Source organism: Halichoeres trimaculatus, unplaced genomic scaffold (genome assembly GCF_033239565.1).
Source record: "Halichoeres trimaculatus isolate MK-OKI-2021-1 unplaced genomic scaffold, fHalTri1.1 fHalTri1_scaffold_20, whole genome shotgun sequence".
In the NCBI taxonomy this organism is placed as follows: domain Eukaryota; kingdom Metazoa; phylum Chordata; class Actinopteri; order Labriformes; family Labridae; genus Halichoeres; species Halichoeres trimaculatus.
Genome location: NW_027437198.1, coordinates 18,386,283 through 18,402,725, shown reverse-complemented (window position 1 = coordinate 18,402,725; position 16,443 = coordinate 18,386,283). Strand labels below are relative to the sequence as shown.

General features: G+C 44.5%; 1 protein-coding gene across 6 annotated transcripts in view; it reads right to left on the bottom strand.

Moving 5' to 3' along the window:
* Positions 1-16,443, bottom strand: part of adgrl1a (adhesion G protein-coupled receptor L1a) — a 181,538-nt gene that overhangs the window by 46,960 nt on the left and 118,135 nt on the right. For all 6 annotated transcript variants that reach the window (XM_074697407.1, XM_074697408.1, XM_074697406.1 and 3 more), the window contains 2 exons: positions 4,267-4,480; positions 1,912-2,021 (listed from right to left, as the gene is read on the bottom strand). In XM_074697407.1, coding sequence (XP_074553508.1) covers positions 1,912-2,021; positions 4,267-4,480 — 324 coding nt within the window. The remainder of the gene's footprint in view (positions 1-1,911; positions 2,022-4,266; positions 4,481-16,443) is intronic.

The following is a 16,443-nucleotide window of genomic DNA, read 5'->3' as shown; positions in this document are numbered from 1 at the left end:
CTTGTTGCCTCTTGGAAGGCTGTGAAAATAAGAGCTTCACACTGGAGAATAAACCCCCAGTGGCAAGAAAACCCAGCTAACCTCATCCTATCTGTGACTGCGAAAGCAACCTGTCTCAACAGAGTCCCTCACGAGGTAAACTGAGGGCACAACAGCACTGAGCAGAGCAAGGGCAAAGCCTGAAAGAGGTGTTTGGAAGTCCCTGAGTTTCTCTTGGAGCCTCTCTGTCAGAGCTGGATGCTTGGATGCTCAGAAATGAGTCCCACCTGTAAAAAGAAAAAAAAAGACAGAGACAGAGGAAGAGACAGAATAGAATGATAAGATACAGTGGCAGATTGATGGACAGAGTAAAAATAGAAGAAGAATGAGAGAAGAAATGGGACAATGGTTGGAGATAAAAGACCTCGGAGTGTAGAAGGGAGGTGACAGAGAGAATACAGAAACAGAGAGTCGGGAGACATGAAAAGAGGTGATATCCACTGTGAGAGATAACAAGCAAAGGAAGGATGTGTGATAGACCGCAGAGAGAAGAGATGAAAGGAAAGGACAGAAGAAGAAAAGAGGAAAGGATGTTAGCAGCTTGGCATCGGCTGGAACCAGTGGCTCGCCAAAACATCTGTGCCTGAGGAAAAAGCAGAGAGAGTCACCCTGTGTCCCCACTCGGATCAATAAAAACAGCCCCTGCACCCCAAGTAGACCCATTACTCCCTGCTTCCCACCTCTAAGACCCCCTTAACTGTCCTCCCTCCCCTTCCTGCACCCAAAATACTGCTCCTGCCTGGCAGAGGGGAGTGCTACTGCTCCTCCCCTCCAGCCAGGTGCTCCTGCACAGTGAGAGGAGCAGAGCTGTGCTTAGAGTATTAATACATGAGAGGGAGGAGGGGAGACTGAGCGGAGATTTTCACATGAACGAGGATGAACACAACACCATATAATCCTTTGTGTGTCTGCTTCTTTGGCTGTGTGTGTGTGTGTGTGTGTGTTTGAGTGAGCGCTTGTTTGAGTCACGCTTTGTGTGTATGTCGGAGGCAAAAAGAGCTACTGTGTGTCCATCTGTTGCCAGTTTGAGGTAGGCTTTTGTGGGTGTGCATGCAGGCATGTTTATATGTCACACCTGCCACAGAGCTTTGAGCAGTGCCGCGAGGATGTCAGCCGTTACCATGGGGACATTAAAATGTGTGGTGCTTCGGGGCATGTGGTCTAAAATAAGCCTTTTTGCTGTTTGTGTTGACATTCCTATTGTGAGGTGTGGCGTACACGCAACGCCCCCCTGCCTCACAATCTCACCTCAGCCAATTTTCATTTTTATTGGAAATCAGAGGGACAGCAAAGGTGTTTGGCGCCAGATAAAGGCAGAGGCATGCCCCTGGGTCAATCAAAGTGCAAGTGTGGGGCTGTGTGTGTGTATGTGTGTGTGTGTGTGTTACACTGCACTGAGCGCCAATAAGGGCTGACCCCATGTTTGCAGTGGGTGTGCGTGAAGTGCTTATCGGACCCTGTGTCTGTGAACCACCTTCCCCCATGAGAAAATCCCTCTCAGCCACTGGTGCGTCACTCTGTTGATGAAGAAAAAAGGTTTAGCGCTTCGTATGTGTATGTGTGTGTGTATGTGTGTGTGTGTGTGTGTGTGTGTGTGTGTGTGTGTGTGTGTGTATGTGTGTGTGTGAGGAAGAAAAGGAAGAAAGACAGAAAGAGAGAAAGCAGGTGAGGATGACATTCTGTCCTGTTTGTTTTGCTCGTGTCAAATGTGACACAGAGCAAGTGTGCAAGTGTGAGCGGAACAATGTCATTTGTCAAGGGCTTCTGGGGGATCGAAGGGGGGATAGGGGGTTCAGGGGAGGGTGGGAGGGGTGGCAAATGGGGTGAGGAGGGGAGCGAGGTGGGACTGGGTGACGGGGTTTCAGTACTCACTGTAAGGGACACACTCGTACTGGATCTCCAGGTATTTATAGGTCCCCGGGCAGGGGTCTGGGAACACATCTGACCCTGCGACCACCACACACTGGGTGCGGTTATTGCACCTAGGAGGGGGCAGAAAGAAAGAAGAAAGGTGAGTTGAAAACAGCAATGATAAAAAATGACAGTAACACTTGACTTTAGAGGTCTGCAAATTTCATCACACTTAGGTAATAATTAGACAAAGTTTTTCTTATTTCTCTGAAAATCAGCGCATAACTTCTTTTGAATATTGTCCAAATTTTTTGCCACAAGTCACAATTGGTAGGTTACTGATTTTTTTCCAGTTTCGTTGACATTCACTCCAAATTGCAAGGTAGAAAGGTGACAATTAGCAAATAATTGTTTTGAAATTTAATCACAACCGACCACAAAATGTTTGTAGAAGTATCCCAATTTTTCTGCTATTTCCAGAGAAGCAGGTGATAAATAGCTGCTTAGTTCTTGAAAACAGAAGTTAGGTTCATTGTTTCTACGGCTGGGTATTGCCTAGAATCTCATGATTCGATTCAATTTTGATTCTTTAGGTCGCGATTCGATTCGATTCAATTCGCGACCTAAAGATATTACCAATTCGATTCGAAGATATTGATTTAAATGCTTCGATTGTCGGTTTTCATGCCCCATGTGGACATATGTGGTCTGCAACTTAGCGTTTTGGAGCAATAAAACAACCCAAACGTCAGACTTTAAAGCAGGATATGCTGCTGCTACTTCTTTTGCTGCCATTTTTTTGTTGTTTGGTCTCTGGTGGCCCTCGTCCATGCAACACAAATAACACATACAGTCCCCCTCACTTGCCAGGAGATGAATCGATTCAGAGGATTTGCTAAATCGATATTGAATTAGGCGAGGAAATATTTTGATGCATCAATTCATCAATATTTTTACCCACCCCTAATTGTTTCCTTTGATAATTACCTTTGAAATGCGAAGTAAATAATTCCCAATAAGCAGTTGATAGTTAGCTATTTGGTATTTCACCAAGTTCTTTAGTACCGAGTTTGTTGATATGCATAATTGAGATCACATGCAAAATAATAAACCTTTATGATTAGGCCTGTAATGTTTTACATGATACAATGTGATATTCACCAAGAGTGGGGCTGTAAATTGGCCTTACCTGATTGTGATAGACACTGCAAGTACAGGCGCACTGCAAAACAGGATCTGGCCTGAAGTTATGCACTAATTTTCACCAAATTCCCATGAAGTAAGAAAAGAAATAAGATAAACTTTGTCTAATTATTACCTGAGTGCGATGAAATTTGCAGACCTCTAAAGTCAAGTGTTACCAAAATGACAAGTGCCAGGGTAAGAAAGGGAAACACGGGTGGGCACACACGAGGAAAAACATCTTAAGGCTCAGAAGGAGCGGTATGGAAGAGAGCAATTTCACACTAGACTACATCATGTGACAGCACCACCCGTAGGGAGGTGGGAAACTGAGTGGGAGTGAGGAAGGTGGAAAAGGAGTGGGGAGGGAAGGAGGTGGGGAAGAGGACGAGTGACGTAGGAGGCTCCTCTCCTGGGGGATTGTGAGTGGGAGCAATTAGAGGTGAGAGAATAGGAGAGGACGAAGGAGGCTAGAGCAAATACTCTACACCCCCCACACGCGCAGGGAAAACATTCATATGCACATAAACCCTCCATCTTAACCGCATCATTACATGCCTCCTCACGTTTACACACCTACATACACACACTGAAGAGGAGATACTCATCCACACACACGTACTCATTCATTCTCATCACAGAATCCTTTACCATGCTTTTAGCGCTTCTCCTCTGTGCTGTCTTTTACCACCGCCATCTTTCAAATCATGTATGCTCACTCTATCATCCCATCATTCCTGACTGTATCCTTCTTTCCTTTACTCCCCCACTTCCCTTCCCTTCCTTGCTCTCCCCAAGCTAGCACCCCGTGCTTCGATTACACGCGTGATGGATAGCTGGGAGAGGGCTCCCATTGATCTGAGCTCATAGGACCCAGATGCTGAGCACATACACACAAAGCAGCTGTAGGAGGCCCTGAAAACACTCAGGATTTTGGCATTCACACACACTTATGCAAACATGCACAACTAAACACCAACACATGCACACCGCTGCATACACACAAGCCTTAATGTAGTGGCGTTCTGCACAGGATGAAGAGGCTGGCTCGAGTATTTCACACAAGGTATAAACACCTCAGGAGGGAGACTCTGGAGGAATTTTCTTGTGAAATGATATCTTGTTTCTTCTGCCAATAACAGGCTCTGACTCTGTACACACACGCACACAAGCTCCAAACAGATCAATAGTTACCTCTGTGACATTATCTTGAAGGCGTCAGGAAGGTAGCACTGCACATTCTCCATCTGGAAGGGATCCGCGTCGCAAATCTTGTCATCCGTGCGGCCGTAGTTGGCTGTCTCGATCATGATGACATCACTTCCAGGGCAGCGCAGCTCAATGGGGTATCCTTCACATGCCAGCTCTCGGCGCATCAAGCCGAAGGGCATCATTGACCGGCTCAGAGCTGAAGTGGAAAGGGGGGAGAGATGCAAAGTTATTGATATTCCAATGAACCTTAATACTTTTAGGAGGCACTTTATTATTCCACCACATTGTAAAGATGATGTGTAGTGTATGACAAGAGCAGGCGGAATGAAAGCGGCCCCAGTATTCCTCATGTAAAGCACAAATTAGCCCCTATCGACTGGCCTCAACTGAGCAGCAGTAATATTTCAGTCCTGTTGAGCCGCAGCCTGGCAGTCCAGTTTTCACATTGGAAAATCACAGATCACATATTGGCATGAGGGATTTGCATCCACACCAGCTTCTCCAATAAAATATTGCACCACTTGTGAAACAAACTGTGAGAGTCTCAAATGTTAACAAACTCCTACACACAGCCAAGCAGCAGCTTATCACACTGATCCCCCACCAGAGAAGAACTGTGTGTCCTTCCCTGCATCTCCGAGTCTATTCGACCTCAAAGATGTGTGAGAGCAGCACCTAAGGGTTCGCTCTGAATGAAAGAGGAAGTAATGGTAGAAGAAGCGAAAAAAGATAATTAGATTCTGTCTGTACATCTTCACCTCTTTTGTGTACACCATTTGCACACCCACTGCTGTTAATCAGCTGTCTGAGAGGCCTGTCAGTGTAGTGCTGTGGCCAGCAGCGAGACTCTGTGTGGAGAAGGGTCAGCAGGGACAGCGGGGTACTCAGGGTTAATCGCTGAGCCAGGCTGAGAGGCATGAAAGAGGGCTGCAAAGAGGCACTGAGAGAGACACTTGCTGTCTCTCCAGCTCTCTCCACAACTGCATACTTTTCAAACTGCCTCCACAATCTAACCCTTCCACACACAAAAAAATAACAAAATGGCTGCTGGCTCTCTTTGCTTCCCAGGTGGGGGCAGGGGCACAAAAACAGACAAGAAGTAGAGACAAAGTGAATGATCTGGCAGTGAAGTCCTCCTCAGGGGTTGAAGGACGGTCTTTGTGTGCAGGGATGCATGCTGTTAGCTGTGGCTGCTGTCCATGGTCCTGAACTGACAGTCTTTCTTATAGGAAATAACAGCCAAAGTGCTGGAGCTACATTAGAGAATGAAGGGTGCTGTCCACTGTCCTAAAGAAGCAGCTGGCTCTGACTGAGCTCTTCTTTGCTTTGTCGGTGGGGAGGATGTGGCACATTTTAAGCTAATGGTGGGCATACTGTCAGATAAACAGAGCAGTCCTGGCGCCACTTGAGCAGGCAGGAATTTAGAAGTTCTTTATAAACTGAGGCTCTTACTGCACAGACTTTCCTCCTGCCAGACGGGCTCAGCAGCAGACAAGGGCACTGAGTCAGCCCTCTCCCCCACAACTGTTAGTGCTGAAACCCACAAAGCGGGGCTGTTTTCGCTTCCTGACACTGAGCTAGTACTGCTTAGGTTTCAGCCGCTGTCCATTCAGGAGGAGTGCCCATCTGGGTCAATGTCAATGTCAGTCATCACAGACATGCTCTGCAGCGATACGCTACATGATTCACTGCCATCAGACTTGCTCATATTTCTAAATGCCACCCATTTATGCAGCGGGGACTTGAGTTCAGTTGTGTAACTAACGCCATTAAGGCTGAATGACTACCACAGACAGACTTCAAATCTTTTATGCCTCGCCAGCATGCAGTGCCAGTGCCAAATCACAAAGGCCTCAATGCAAAAGCGCATACTAATTAAAGCACACGGAGATGCAAACAGCAGGCGAGGCCAGACAAACAGATCCACACACAAGAGCAAAAAACCCACACAAGCAAATGAGCACACACACAGACATACTGCACTGAAGTGCACGTTCTTAGGCAAACACACACGTTCCTGGTGTCACAGTGGGATTACAATGCAAAGTGTCAGTGTGTGGTCTTGTTCTCTTAACTACCCCATGGTGTAAGTACACAGTGGCGTACAGCTGGCCAGTTATTAGAGGCACACAGAGAGCTGAGAGGAGAGTAAAAGGGGCCACCAGGAGTGATCACACTCAGTCCACTTAGACTGTGGACCAACGCAACAGGAACAACAGCTCTTATAAGAGGGAGCAGAGCAAATGTTAAACACACTTAATACACTTCACACAATTTCAAAACATCTCACTCGATTTGAAGCCATCTACTGTGTGAGTGCTAATATGAGCAGTGGCTTTGCTTGGTTCTTGGGTGAATCAGCCCAAGGAGCTGCTGATTTATTTAGGTGTTGCTCGGTTCAGGACTAGTCTTGTTTAACAAATACAGACTCTGCTTGTTTAGTTGAAGATTGATAAATGAACTTCTTCTTAGCTGGTGTTCGTCCTCATCAGTTTTCCTACTTGAGTGCACGGTGTAAAAATATCTGCGGTTGAATTAACTCTTAATGTGATGTAACTGTCAGTTACATCACATTTTTAGGTAAGTCATTTTCTGCCCTGGCTATTACAGTACATATCTGGCCATAATTGAGCACAGCCATTACAGATAGTGTACTCAACGGAGGCAGCAGCCATGATAACTAGCCTATTTTCAGCGACGGCACCAATTTCATCTTCTGCCATATTGTTCTATATTTTACTCCTACATATTTCACACCCAGGCAGCCATTGTTTGACAAGTCCCAGGTTTAGGTAGGGATTCACTGGATGAGAACAGCTGGCTGAACCCAACTGGTTAACACAGAGTGTTTTTAAATAGCAGATTCAAAGGAAGTTGGGAACTTAACTCTGGGGATTCGGTGCCTGAGTGTCTGCATGGGGGAAAGTGTGTGTATGTGGTTGTGTTTCAGCCAGATGGCCTGGGGCCTGGCTAGAGCTGTGGCTGAATCTGAGCTGAGATGAGATGAGCAGAGGATAAGCTTGGACTGGCCATGGGCTACGATTGTCCTTCACTCTGCAGGAATCCATTAAGGTTTCAGGGTCTCTTTAGCCAACACACACGCAGATGCACACGCATACACACGTGGCCATTTAGTCTTGGCTGTCAGACTCATAATAGCTGGATGATAAAGTATCTTTTCTAGCAGCAGCCATATGTATAGGTGGATTTAATCTCTCACTGTGAGACCATGACTCATCTCCCCTGGTATATAAAGCCGTGTTAATATCTGTCATCCACAAGAAATGGTTACCAATTGTCACACATGCTGATAATGATATGAGCCAATTTGATAATTACACAAGCTTATTAACATTGATGTAATGCTGTGCAAGAGACAGAGATCTCGCATACACACATAAACACATAACAGACAGAGGCCTGGTGTCACTCCAGGGCAGCTGGTGTGAGAGGCTGCAATGTTGGCTTTATAATAGGAGCTCCATACAAATTAAGAGCAAGAGAGAGAACTGATTGGATTTGACTCATTATCCCAACACAGTAATTAAAGCCCGAGGCCTGATAGATGCTGGGTCCCTCAGACATGAACACCGTTTTGCAGAAGCTAAGCTAGTCTTTGCACCCACTCGTTTTTTCTTTGCCACTTCTGGTCTTTAGCACTCAGAGTTTCAACGTTCCAATGTTGCTCAGAGAAGAAGATCTGACCTGCTGAGAGCAAAACAGACAGTTGAAGAAAACCCAGTTTGTTATATTAACTTTGACTCGGAGACACTGCATTTATAATCCTGAAAGGTTTAGATGTACAAGGATTTTTCTCCCGATGAAGAATTACCAAAAAACATTCCATCGCCAGCCCTGCGCTTTCAAACATAAAACCACTCTGAATTCAATGTCTCAAACAGTTTGACCTTGGACTCTGTCAGACGCTCTGTGGTGTATTTTCTCAGCGATAATTGAATGAGGAGGTTTGGCCTTGCAGGTAGCCAGAGACTGAGAAAGCATCTGTGCAATTGAGTCACAACAGAAGATTATACTTGCGGAGCTCTGAGGCCTTAAGGCCGACTTGTTAGCTGGATGGCTGACTGTCTTTTGAGGGCCAAAATGTGATCAGCCCCTCTTTGCCTTCTGTCTGTTCCAGCAGTCATCTCCTAATGCTCCTCATTAGCATAGCAGCGAAGCAGAGATCCAGAGAACATCTTTAACAAGCGGTGTTGGTGGTTAAAAAATTGGGCATGCAGATGAGGTTTGAATCCTACCTTCCTTAAAGAGAATTTTAAGTGGCACCGAGGCTAATAGGTGAGTGTAGTCTTCTGCCTGGAGATCACAGAGGAATATTGAAAGGATACAGCACATGCAGCCTAAAATTCAGCTCCAGCTAAAAAGTTAACTCCCTCATGATTTTGTTCCTTAGTAAAGCTGGCGAAGAAGAACAAGTAATTTTACAGTCATTGGACAGAACTAAGAGGTCTCAGTGATGGGAATCCCTCTCTGGCAGGGAGTCATCCCCACCAATTTCCCCAGTACTTTATCAGCTTAGTGCTGTATCTTAGCCACTCACTTAGCACTGCAAGTTAGCGTAATGACTCACTGGAGCATGGCCTGTCACCACCAGACAAGCTGAGGCGATACGGCCAAAACTGTCACGTCCAGGCAGCCTTCAAGCTGAGGGGTTGTGACAAAGTGACATCCCGAGTCAAACCTAAAGGCCTAACATGAGGGGGCAGAGGGTGGGATGGGGGGGCTGCTTGTGGGCCAGTGTGTGTGGATGCAAAGGAAGGAGGGGAGGGATGAGGGGTTAGCCTCCGAGCTAGGATACTATTTCATCTCCTCTGACTCCTATGCCTGTCTCCTACAGGCGATGGAGACAGAGGAGATGAGATGAGGAGCGACTGTGTGTGGAGTCACCAGCAATGTTATAAGGTCAGAACACAAAGCAGCGCCAAAATGACACACATCCACTGTGATGGAGGCAAGTCAAGCTAACACACAGGGAAGGGGAAAGGAATGACAGTAAATCAGAGTCGGTAACAACAGAAAAAGACAGAAACCATCAACAGAAGATGAAAATGATGACTGCGCCCTGTGCGGGCACAAGGTCACGGATATAAAAGGAGCAAGGCAGAGAGATTTGTGAGGAAGAAGACCTCCTTCCTGGCTCAGTCCTCTAAATGAACTGAATTACAGCTTTGCCTTTAACATTACATCATTCATGCAGAATTAATAATGGGATACACACATACACATGCATTTGCAATGATGCACACACACCAAATTCTTCAAGGCAGACACACACTTGCCCCAACCCTCATCCATCCTCATCCTCAAGAACTCAGTACATGTTGACAAACTTTGCTGTAGGGAGAACCAGCAGGCATAGCAGGGAGATTAAGACAGGCAGACAAAAAAAAAAGCAACTGAGACGCAGAACAGCACACACACACAAAGTTGAGGAGGGAGGCGAGACGAGACGTGCTCATACTGTCAAACCACTTCATCTCTGGCCCCGGCGCCTAATTATGCAATAAAAGTGCCTCAGCGGGGGGAAACGGCAGAGCCCAAAATAAAAATCAGCCTGCCTAAAAAGTTGGAGATTCACCCGGTGTAAAATATCCTCCATGTCCCCGGGGACGGAAGCTGTTCTACAGGCCCAACACAACTGTATTCTTCCCTTTGTTTCCAGCACATATCACAAGAGGCAGGCCGGCATACAGTGAGTCGGACTGAGATTCACATAAACACTGTGGTGGAGTGAGGATGGTGATGCTGGAAAAACAGCCACAGGGATGAGGGAAGAAAGGGAGGCAGAGAGAAACTGAGGGGAAGAAAGTGAAGGAAAAAGAAACGACTGGGGACTGTATGGTCTGCTGTCAGAAAATGTGCGCATTTGGAAGAGTTGCAAGTCGCATCCAGAGACTTGTTAAGGAAGATGAGTGCCAAAGCCCACCCTGCCACTGCATTAGACACTTAATTAACCTTCTTATACACGATGCCAACAACACAGATTCATGGTTTGTGTCTGAGTGTGTTTTTATTTTGCATGTAAAAGGGATAAGCTGTCTAAAAGTATAGGCTCGTTTCCACCAAGCAGTCCGGTTTAGATCAGTACAGTTTAGTACAGGTTGGCTCAATTAAGCTTGGTCCTGTTTGCGTTTCCACAGCCAACCGTGCCCCCTCGTGGTTGGCGGTGTGTAAGCTGGATGCTGACAGCTGCATCAGTAACATCACAGCGCAACGCCATAGCGGCGCGACACAGTTTACCTCACTAATAAATCCAACAAAGACAGAAAACGGGTCACACTAAACAAAGAGCAAAGCTTTGTTTCAGGGAAGGCTGTGTGTGCCGCCCGGGACAAATGCAGCAGCCTCTGTCGTACGGTAAGTGACAATTCTATCGACTAGGGATGGGTGAGTACTGGACATGCATCCATGCCCATTTCCTTAATTTGGGGTGATCTGTGATTGGTTATCAGTGATTGGTTATCGGTGATCAGCAATCTGTGATCGGTCCATCCTTACATATGAAACTGATCTTATATACCTTCGGGAAGGTCTGACAGCCAGCCATTGATACTTCTTGCACTGACACCTAAAACTCAGGACACTTTATTGATTGTTAAAATATTCAGATGTTCTTGTTTCACAGGTATTGTTCAATGATATTCAATAAATTAAGATTTGGACATTGAAAGTATATGCTGTCAGTTATAAAAAATAAATAATACAAATCGGTATCTGCAGGTGAAGCTCTTTAAAGATCGGTGATTGGCCAGAAAATTGTGATAGGTGCACCCCTAGCAAGAACCAATACCAGGTATTGCTTTCGGGCCGATACCAGCCTTTTTTTATGGTACCAGTACTCGTGAAGGCTGCAGATACCAGCAGCAGATACTCTTGGCAAAAAAAATCTTAGGTGGACCAAGTCCTCCTAGCCACTAGTTGCTGCCTATTGCTGCAGCCAATGCAAATGTGTGTCAGGCCCTGTTCAGACAACATAAATGAACCAGGAAGAAGTAACTGTTGAACTGTTTTATTTTGCACGTAAGTTTACTTAAAAAAAATACTTAAACTCTGACAGTTGTTTGTTTTATTATGCACTTTTAATATCATTTTTTTAATATTCATCAAAAAAATTATCAACTCAGAGACGGTGCTGTCTTTGATCAAAATAATCCGTCACTTATAATTGAAACTGTATGCATCAAAAGTACTAGTAGTATCAGTACTCGGTATTGGTAAGTACTCAAGAGGTAGCACTTGTACTGGTATTGGTCTGAAAAAAAGTGGTATCAAACATCCCTGCTTTCGACCAATCAATGGTCTTCAGTGCTGTAGCTCCACTTTCGTAGATTGGATTGATTTAGTCTGGCACCTCTACAGAAAGGTCCCAGAAAGTGGGATAGGTCGTCTTGGTTAGTTGGGGGTCTATCCCGGGATTAGTCAGTGGAAACGCTGTAAAATGCATGCCATACAGAGACAAACTCAACTGAACTGAACTGACTTGGTGGAAACGGGGCTTATATGTACAGAGGAACGTATATGCGAGAATGTTTGGTGCACCTGAACCTTTTTTCTCTAAATGAAATGTAGACATTGCTGTAAATAATAAATTCCCCTTAAGGGTTGTATGTAATTTTGTTTACCTGCAGTGCAATAAAAAAATACACTATATGTTCCTTGCTCTTTTTTCCCCCCTCCCCTTCCCAGCAGCCTCCCTCGATCCCTCGTCCAATTTCATCCACGCTCATTTACCCTCCCTGTCGTTTCTCTTCACCCCCCTCCACATGTTCACCATGTCTTCATTTCTCCCTCCTGCCCTGACCCCTCACCTCTAGTTTTCCCCTCTTCCTTTCACATCCCTTTCTCCTCCTTGACTCCCTCTCACAGCTTTACAAGCTGCGGTACTCATCCATCTCTCCCCTTACTTTCACTCACTCCATGTATCTGCTCTCTCTGCCCTTGGCTGCCAGGAATAAGCCACCGCTTGTAATTATCAATCTGCAGGCCACAAAACACACAAGACGCGAATGAACACATAACATGGCTGAAAAGTATGCGCCAGCACCTCGTAAACAAACACATTATGTACACATGAACACACGTTACGCATTCCTTCAAGGCTACGAAGCCTTAAAGTTTCACAGCCAGGCCCTGAGAGAGAAGAAGCGGCGATCACACCGCTGCACAAACACGAACACAGTCCTCGGTCCGTGTTTGCAGTACACAAATCAATGTACACAAACTAACATACCCGGAACGCACACAACTACATAGCAAACACAAACATATAAACAAAACAGTCACACACGCTCAAACACTATGAGTGAATTCATAAACAGAAAGCTACAGAAAGGCACAGACACATAAGAGCGGCCTGCGTCATCTTCAAAGGGAGGTCTGAAAGAACACACCAGCACTCCGCCCTGGCCTCTCCCTCCTTCTCCTGCTCGTCCCCGACTACCAATATATGTTCAAAGGCCATCCATTAACCTTTCACTCACACAGGCCTCTCTGTGATCTACTGCTCTCAGCCAAGGGCTTTGAAGAGCACAGCAACCCCAGCACCAGAGAGCCAGTGACAGAGGTAGCAAACGAGAAGAGAGAGAAACAGAGAGGAATCAGAGAAAAGAACGTAGGGAATGACAGCAATAAGAGACGTGCACCGTTAGCAGATAATAGATGAAGAGTACGGGGGAGAAAACAGAGTCAGAAGAGGTCAGAAGAGGAGGGAGGGGGAAGATCTGATTAGGGGTGGAGCGAAGGAAGAGCTGAAGGAAACACGAAGGGGGTCAAGGGAGGGAAAGCCGGTAAAAGAGGAGAGAATAGCAAGCCAAGTGAGAATTAGAAGAGAGGCGTTAAGGGAGAGAAGGCAGGAGATTGGGTGAAAATGAGAAGCAAGCAAACTGAGGAGCAACAGCTATTGCTAATAAGATGGAGAGGCAACGAAAACTTGGAAAAGCACACAAGAGGGAAAGAGGGAGGAATGAGAAAACAGGCATTGCAGTAGCTCTTTATTGCTAAATCCAGATGATGCACGATAAACACGTGAGGAGTTAATGTCAGTGCAGCCTGTGGGTTTCAGCTTCATAGCAGGAGGAAAAAACATGCTTTAACATATTCAAAGGTTAATGAAAGACAAAACAAGACTTCATTTGCTTCCATGAATACAAAAGAGTCGTAATGATGGATCAAATGTAGAATCATTAAATGTCCATTTAAAGGGACTAAAAGAGTTTTAGAGTGATCTTGGAAAATGCCCTCTTTAGATATATGCCCCATTGTAATTCACGCTTTAAAATGAGATTATCAGCAGAAATATGGGTTATTTTGAAATACTACTTCTGAGTTTCCCGATCGAGTCAACCAGGACTGGATTGATTTACAGCACGTCTTAGTCTCTATAACACCACGCCGGCTGATGAAGTTCAGCAGTATAAGCTAGGGTGGGCGATACTGGGGATTTTGGTATCGATCCAATACCAAGTAAATACAGGGCTAGTTTCGCCAATACCAACACAGATACTTTTTACATGAATTGTAACGATTATTAAATAGTTTTTAAATTTTGCCTTGAGTTGGTTGGTTAATTATGATTATGATTATGGTAAAAAACAGCACAAAGATTTTAGGCAATAAAAATGCTTTCATTTTTTTTTTTACTAACCACAACAATAGAACAAAATTTTAACTGTATAAAAGTAATAAAATAATTTTTCTACCACTAGGAAAAAAAAATCACGAGTGCAAGATAACAAAAAATTCCCTCCCATTACCACAGGAAAGTAAAGTTAAGTAAATTGCTGGACAACATAAGAGAAACTGCGGTATCGATCTCATCATGCTAGTATTGATCCAATACCAATACTGTTTCAGTTTCAGTTTCAGTTTATTTTGGAAAAATAAAACAGTTGAAAACAAAAACAGTCAAAATCTTGGTATCGATACTATCAATATTTAGATCAATATGCCCACCCTTAGTATAAGCTAACTGTAGCCTAACTGTCAGACAGAAAAAGGACAGAAAAGCAGAAGAAAGCTAAACAGGAGAGTGATACAGCTAAAGGCTAAAACACAAGCTAAAGGCTAAAACACAGGCTAAACTGTTGGTGATAATGTCCATTCCAACCCACAGTCAGCAATTATTCTGCAGTGATCTGTTCAAACTTGAGAGTCTATCAATAAAATGAGGAGTGAGGTTACGTTAACTCTGCTTAGTAGAAGAGCGCTAGCAGGAGGATTCACTCACATTACACATTACCAACACGTCTCACAGCATTGGACTGTCAGTAGCCTTTAATATTGGCTGCTGCTAAATTACTGTATGAACTGCCAGTGTTTGCTTGTTGTCACGTTAGCTTATGGATACATCGTAGCACCGGGCTGCTAGTAGCGCTACATATAGCTATCTCCTGGCTTACAGTACAAGCTTACATAGTGCTACATAACTATTGACCAATACCGTACCTTGTCACACTTTATCCAGTAAAAAGTTATCTTGAGCAAAGAAAACTTGTTTCGACCAGATCTCCATTTAATTCCAAAACAAACACATACCTCGCTAAAAAAATAACATCTTTATGATAGTGTGTGTGAGACTCTGGGTCAGAAGGTGATGAAGCAGTCCAATTAAAACAGATCCTCCTCATAGCATCTTTGAAAAAGTTGGAAACCCTTTTATTTTTGTCGAAGGAATCAAGTCATATAAGGTGACACTGTGTTTACTGCTATTAGAAAACTTTTTTTCTCTTCAAAGGATGTTTCCCATAGGAGTTTAACACCAGATTAAGAAAACGCATCCATAACAAATTCATCAAAATTCATACATAGCTAGATCAGCTGGAAGGAAGAATGAACATTGACATTTTTTTTTTTTTTTAATTATTAAACTTTTTACTTGATGGCATAAACAGATTCTACATCAGCTCTACCCAGCCTGAGGCATGCTGTAGTTTTTCAGGCCTGTCTGATGAGTAAAGATTACAAAACACACTTTAAAGCAACACAATACTCTGCTCAGCAAATTACACAACAACAACAACAACATAGCAAGGTTAGCAGCACGACAGCTTTATTGCCTCCTCTCAGAATATTATTGCTACAAGTCTGTCAGAGGATCAATTCCTATGAATTAGTGAATAGGTCGCAGTTTTGAGATTATCATTTGAATATCAAAGTACTGCAGACTGAAAGTCTTCTTAGAAACTCAATATTGGATGTGATTTCAGGTCAAGTATTTTTCAAGATCTTCACTCAGAATCTGAACGCTAAGTCTTGGGCAACACTTAGACCTGAAATAGCTGTCGGCTTAGTCGTAAAATAACATCTGGTATGCAGAGGCACACTGAATTCTTCATGAAGCCCTCCATGAAAAATAACAACCAGCCTCTGCATTATAGAAAGCCAAACACTGCATTGATATCAGTCCCCATTCAGACATTCTGTCACCATCCAAGGGCAGTCCAGAGACTAAAGCACTTTGTGGGAAAGATGTGAAAAAACAGCTAGTCCACCAGCCTTAAATAATAATTTGTGTTCAGGGAAAAAGGCACAGAAGAACAAAGCTGGGGAGAGAAGGGGAAGACAGAGAAAAATGCCTGCGTGTGCACTAAAGGACCAGGGGCCTTTCCACGCGACTGATCTGAGAGCAAAGGCTTAAATACAGGGGAGATGAGAACAGATTCCACCAGTCAGCTGGCACCACTGTCCTGGTATGAGTGGCACACACACACACATACACACACTCATAGATATGCTATCGCACGCACTCACCCATCTGGATATGCTAATGCACAAATGAAAGCTTAAAAACCCATGCAGATTTGCACTTACACATCACTGTGCACTCATGGACGCACTGTAAACACACATATACAGTATGTTGATACAAATTCACACACATCACACAAGTAATAGGCTGAAAAGACTCAAAAGAAGACTTCTAATGGTCTGGCTCACATAAACACACACTCTCTCACACACACACACACACACACACACACAAACAGTGATTCTTCTGCTGTGCTAAATGAAAGCTCTGTGTCAGGGCTTCATCACGTACCGCGCAGCTGCCAGCAATGCCTGCCACATTAAGCAAGCCTAATGGGCTTCCAGAGCAACAACACCGCATATGAAGAGTTGTACATTCTCAAGCATTCTGTGGAA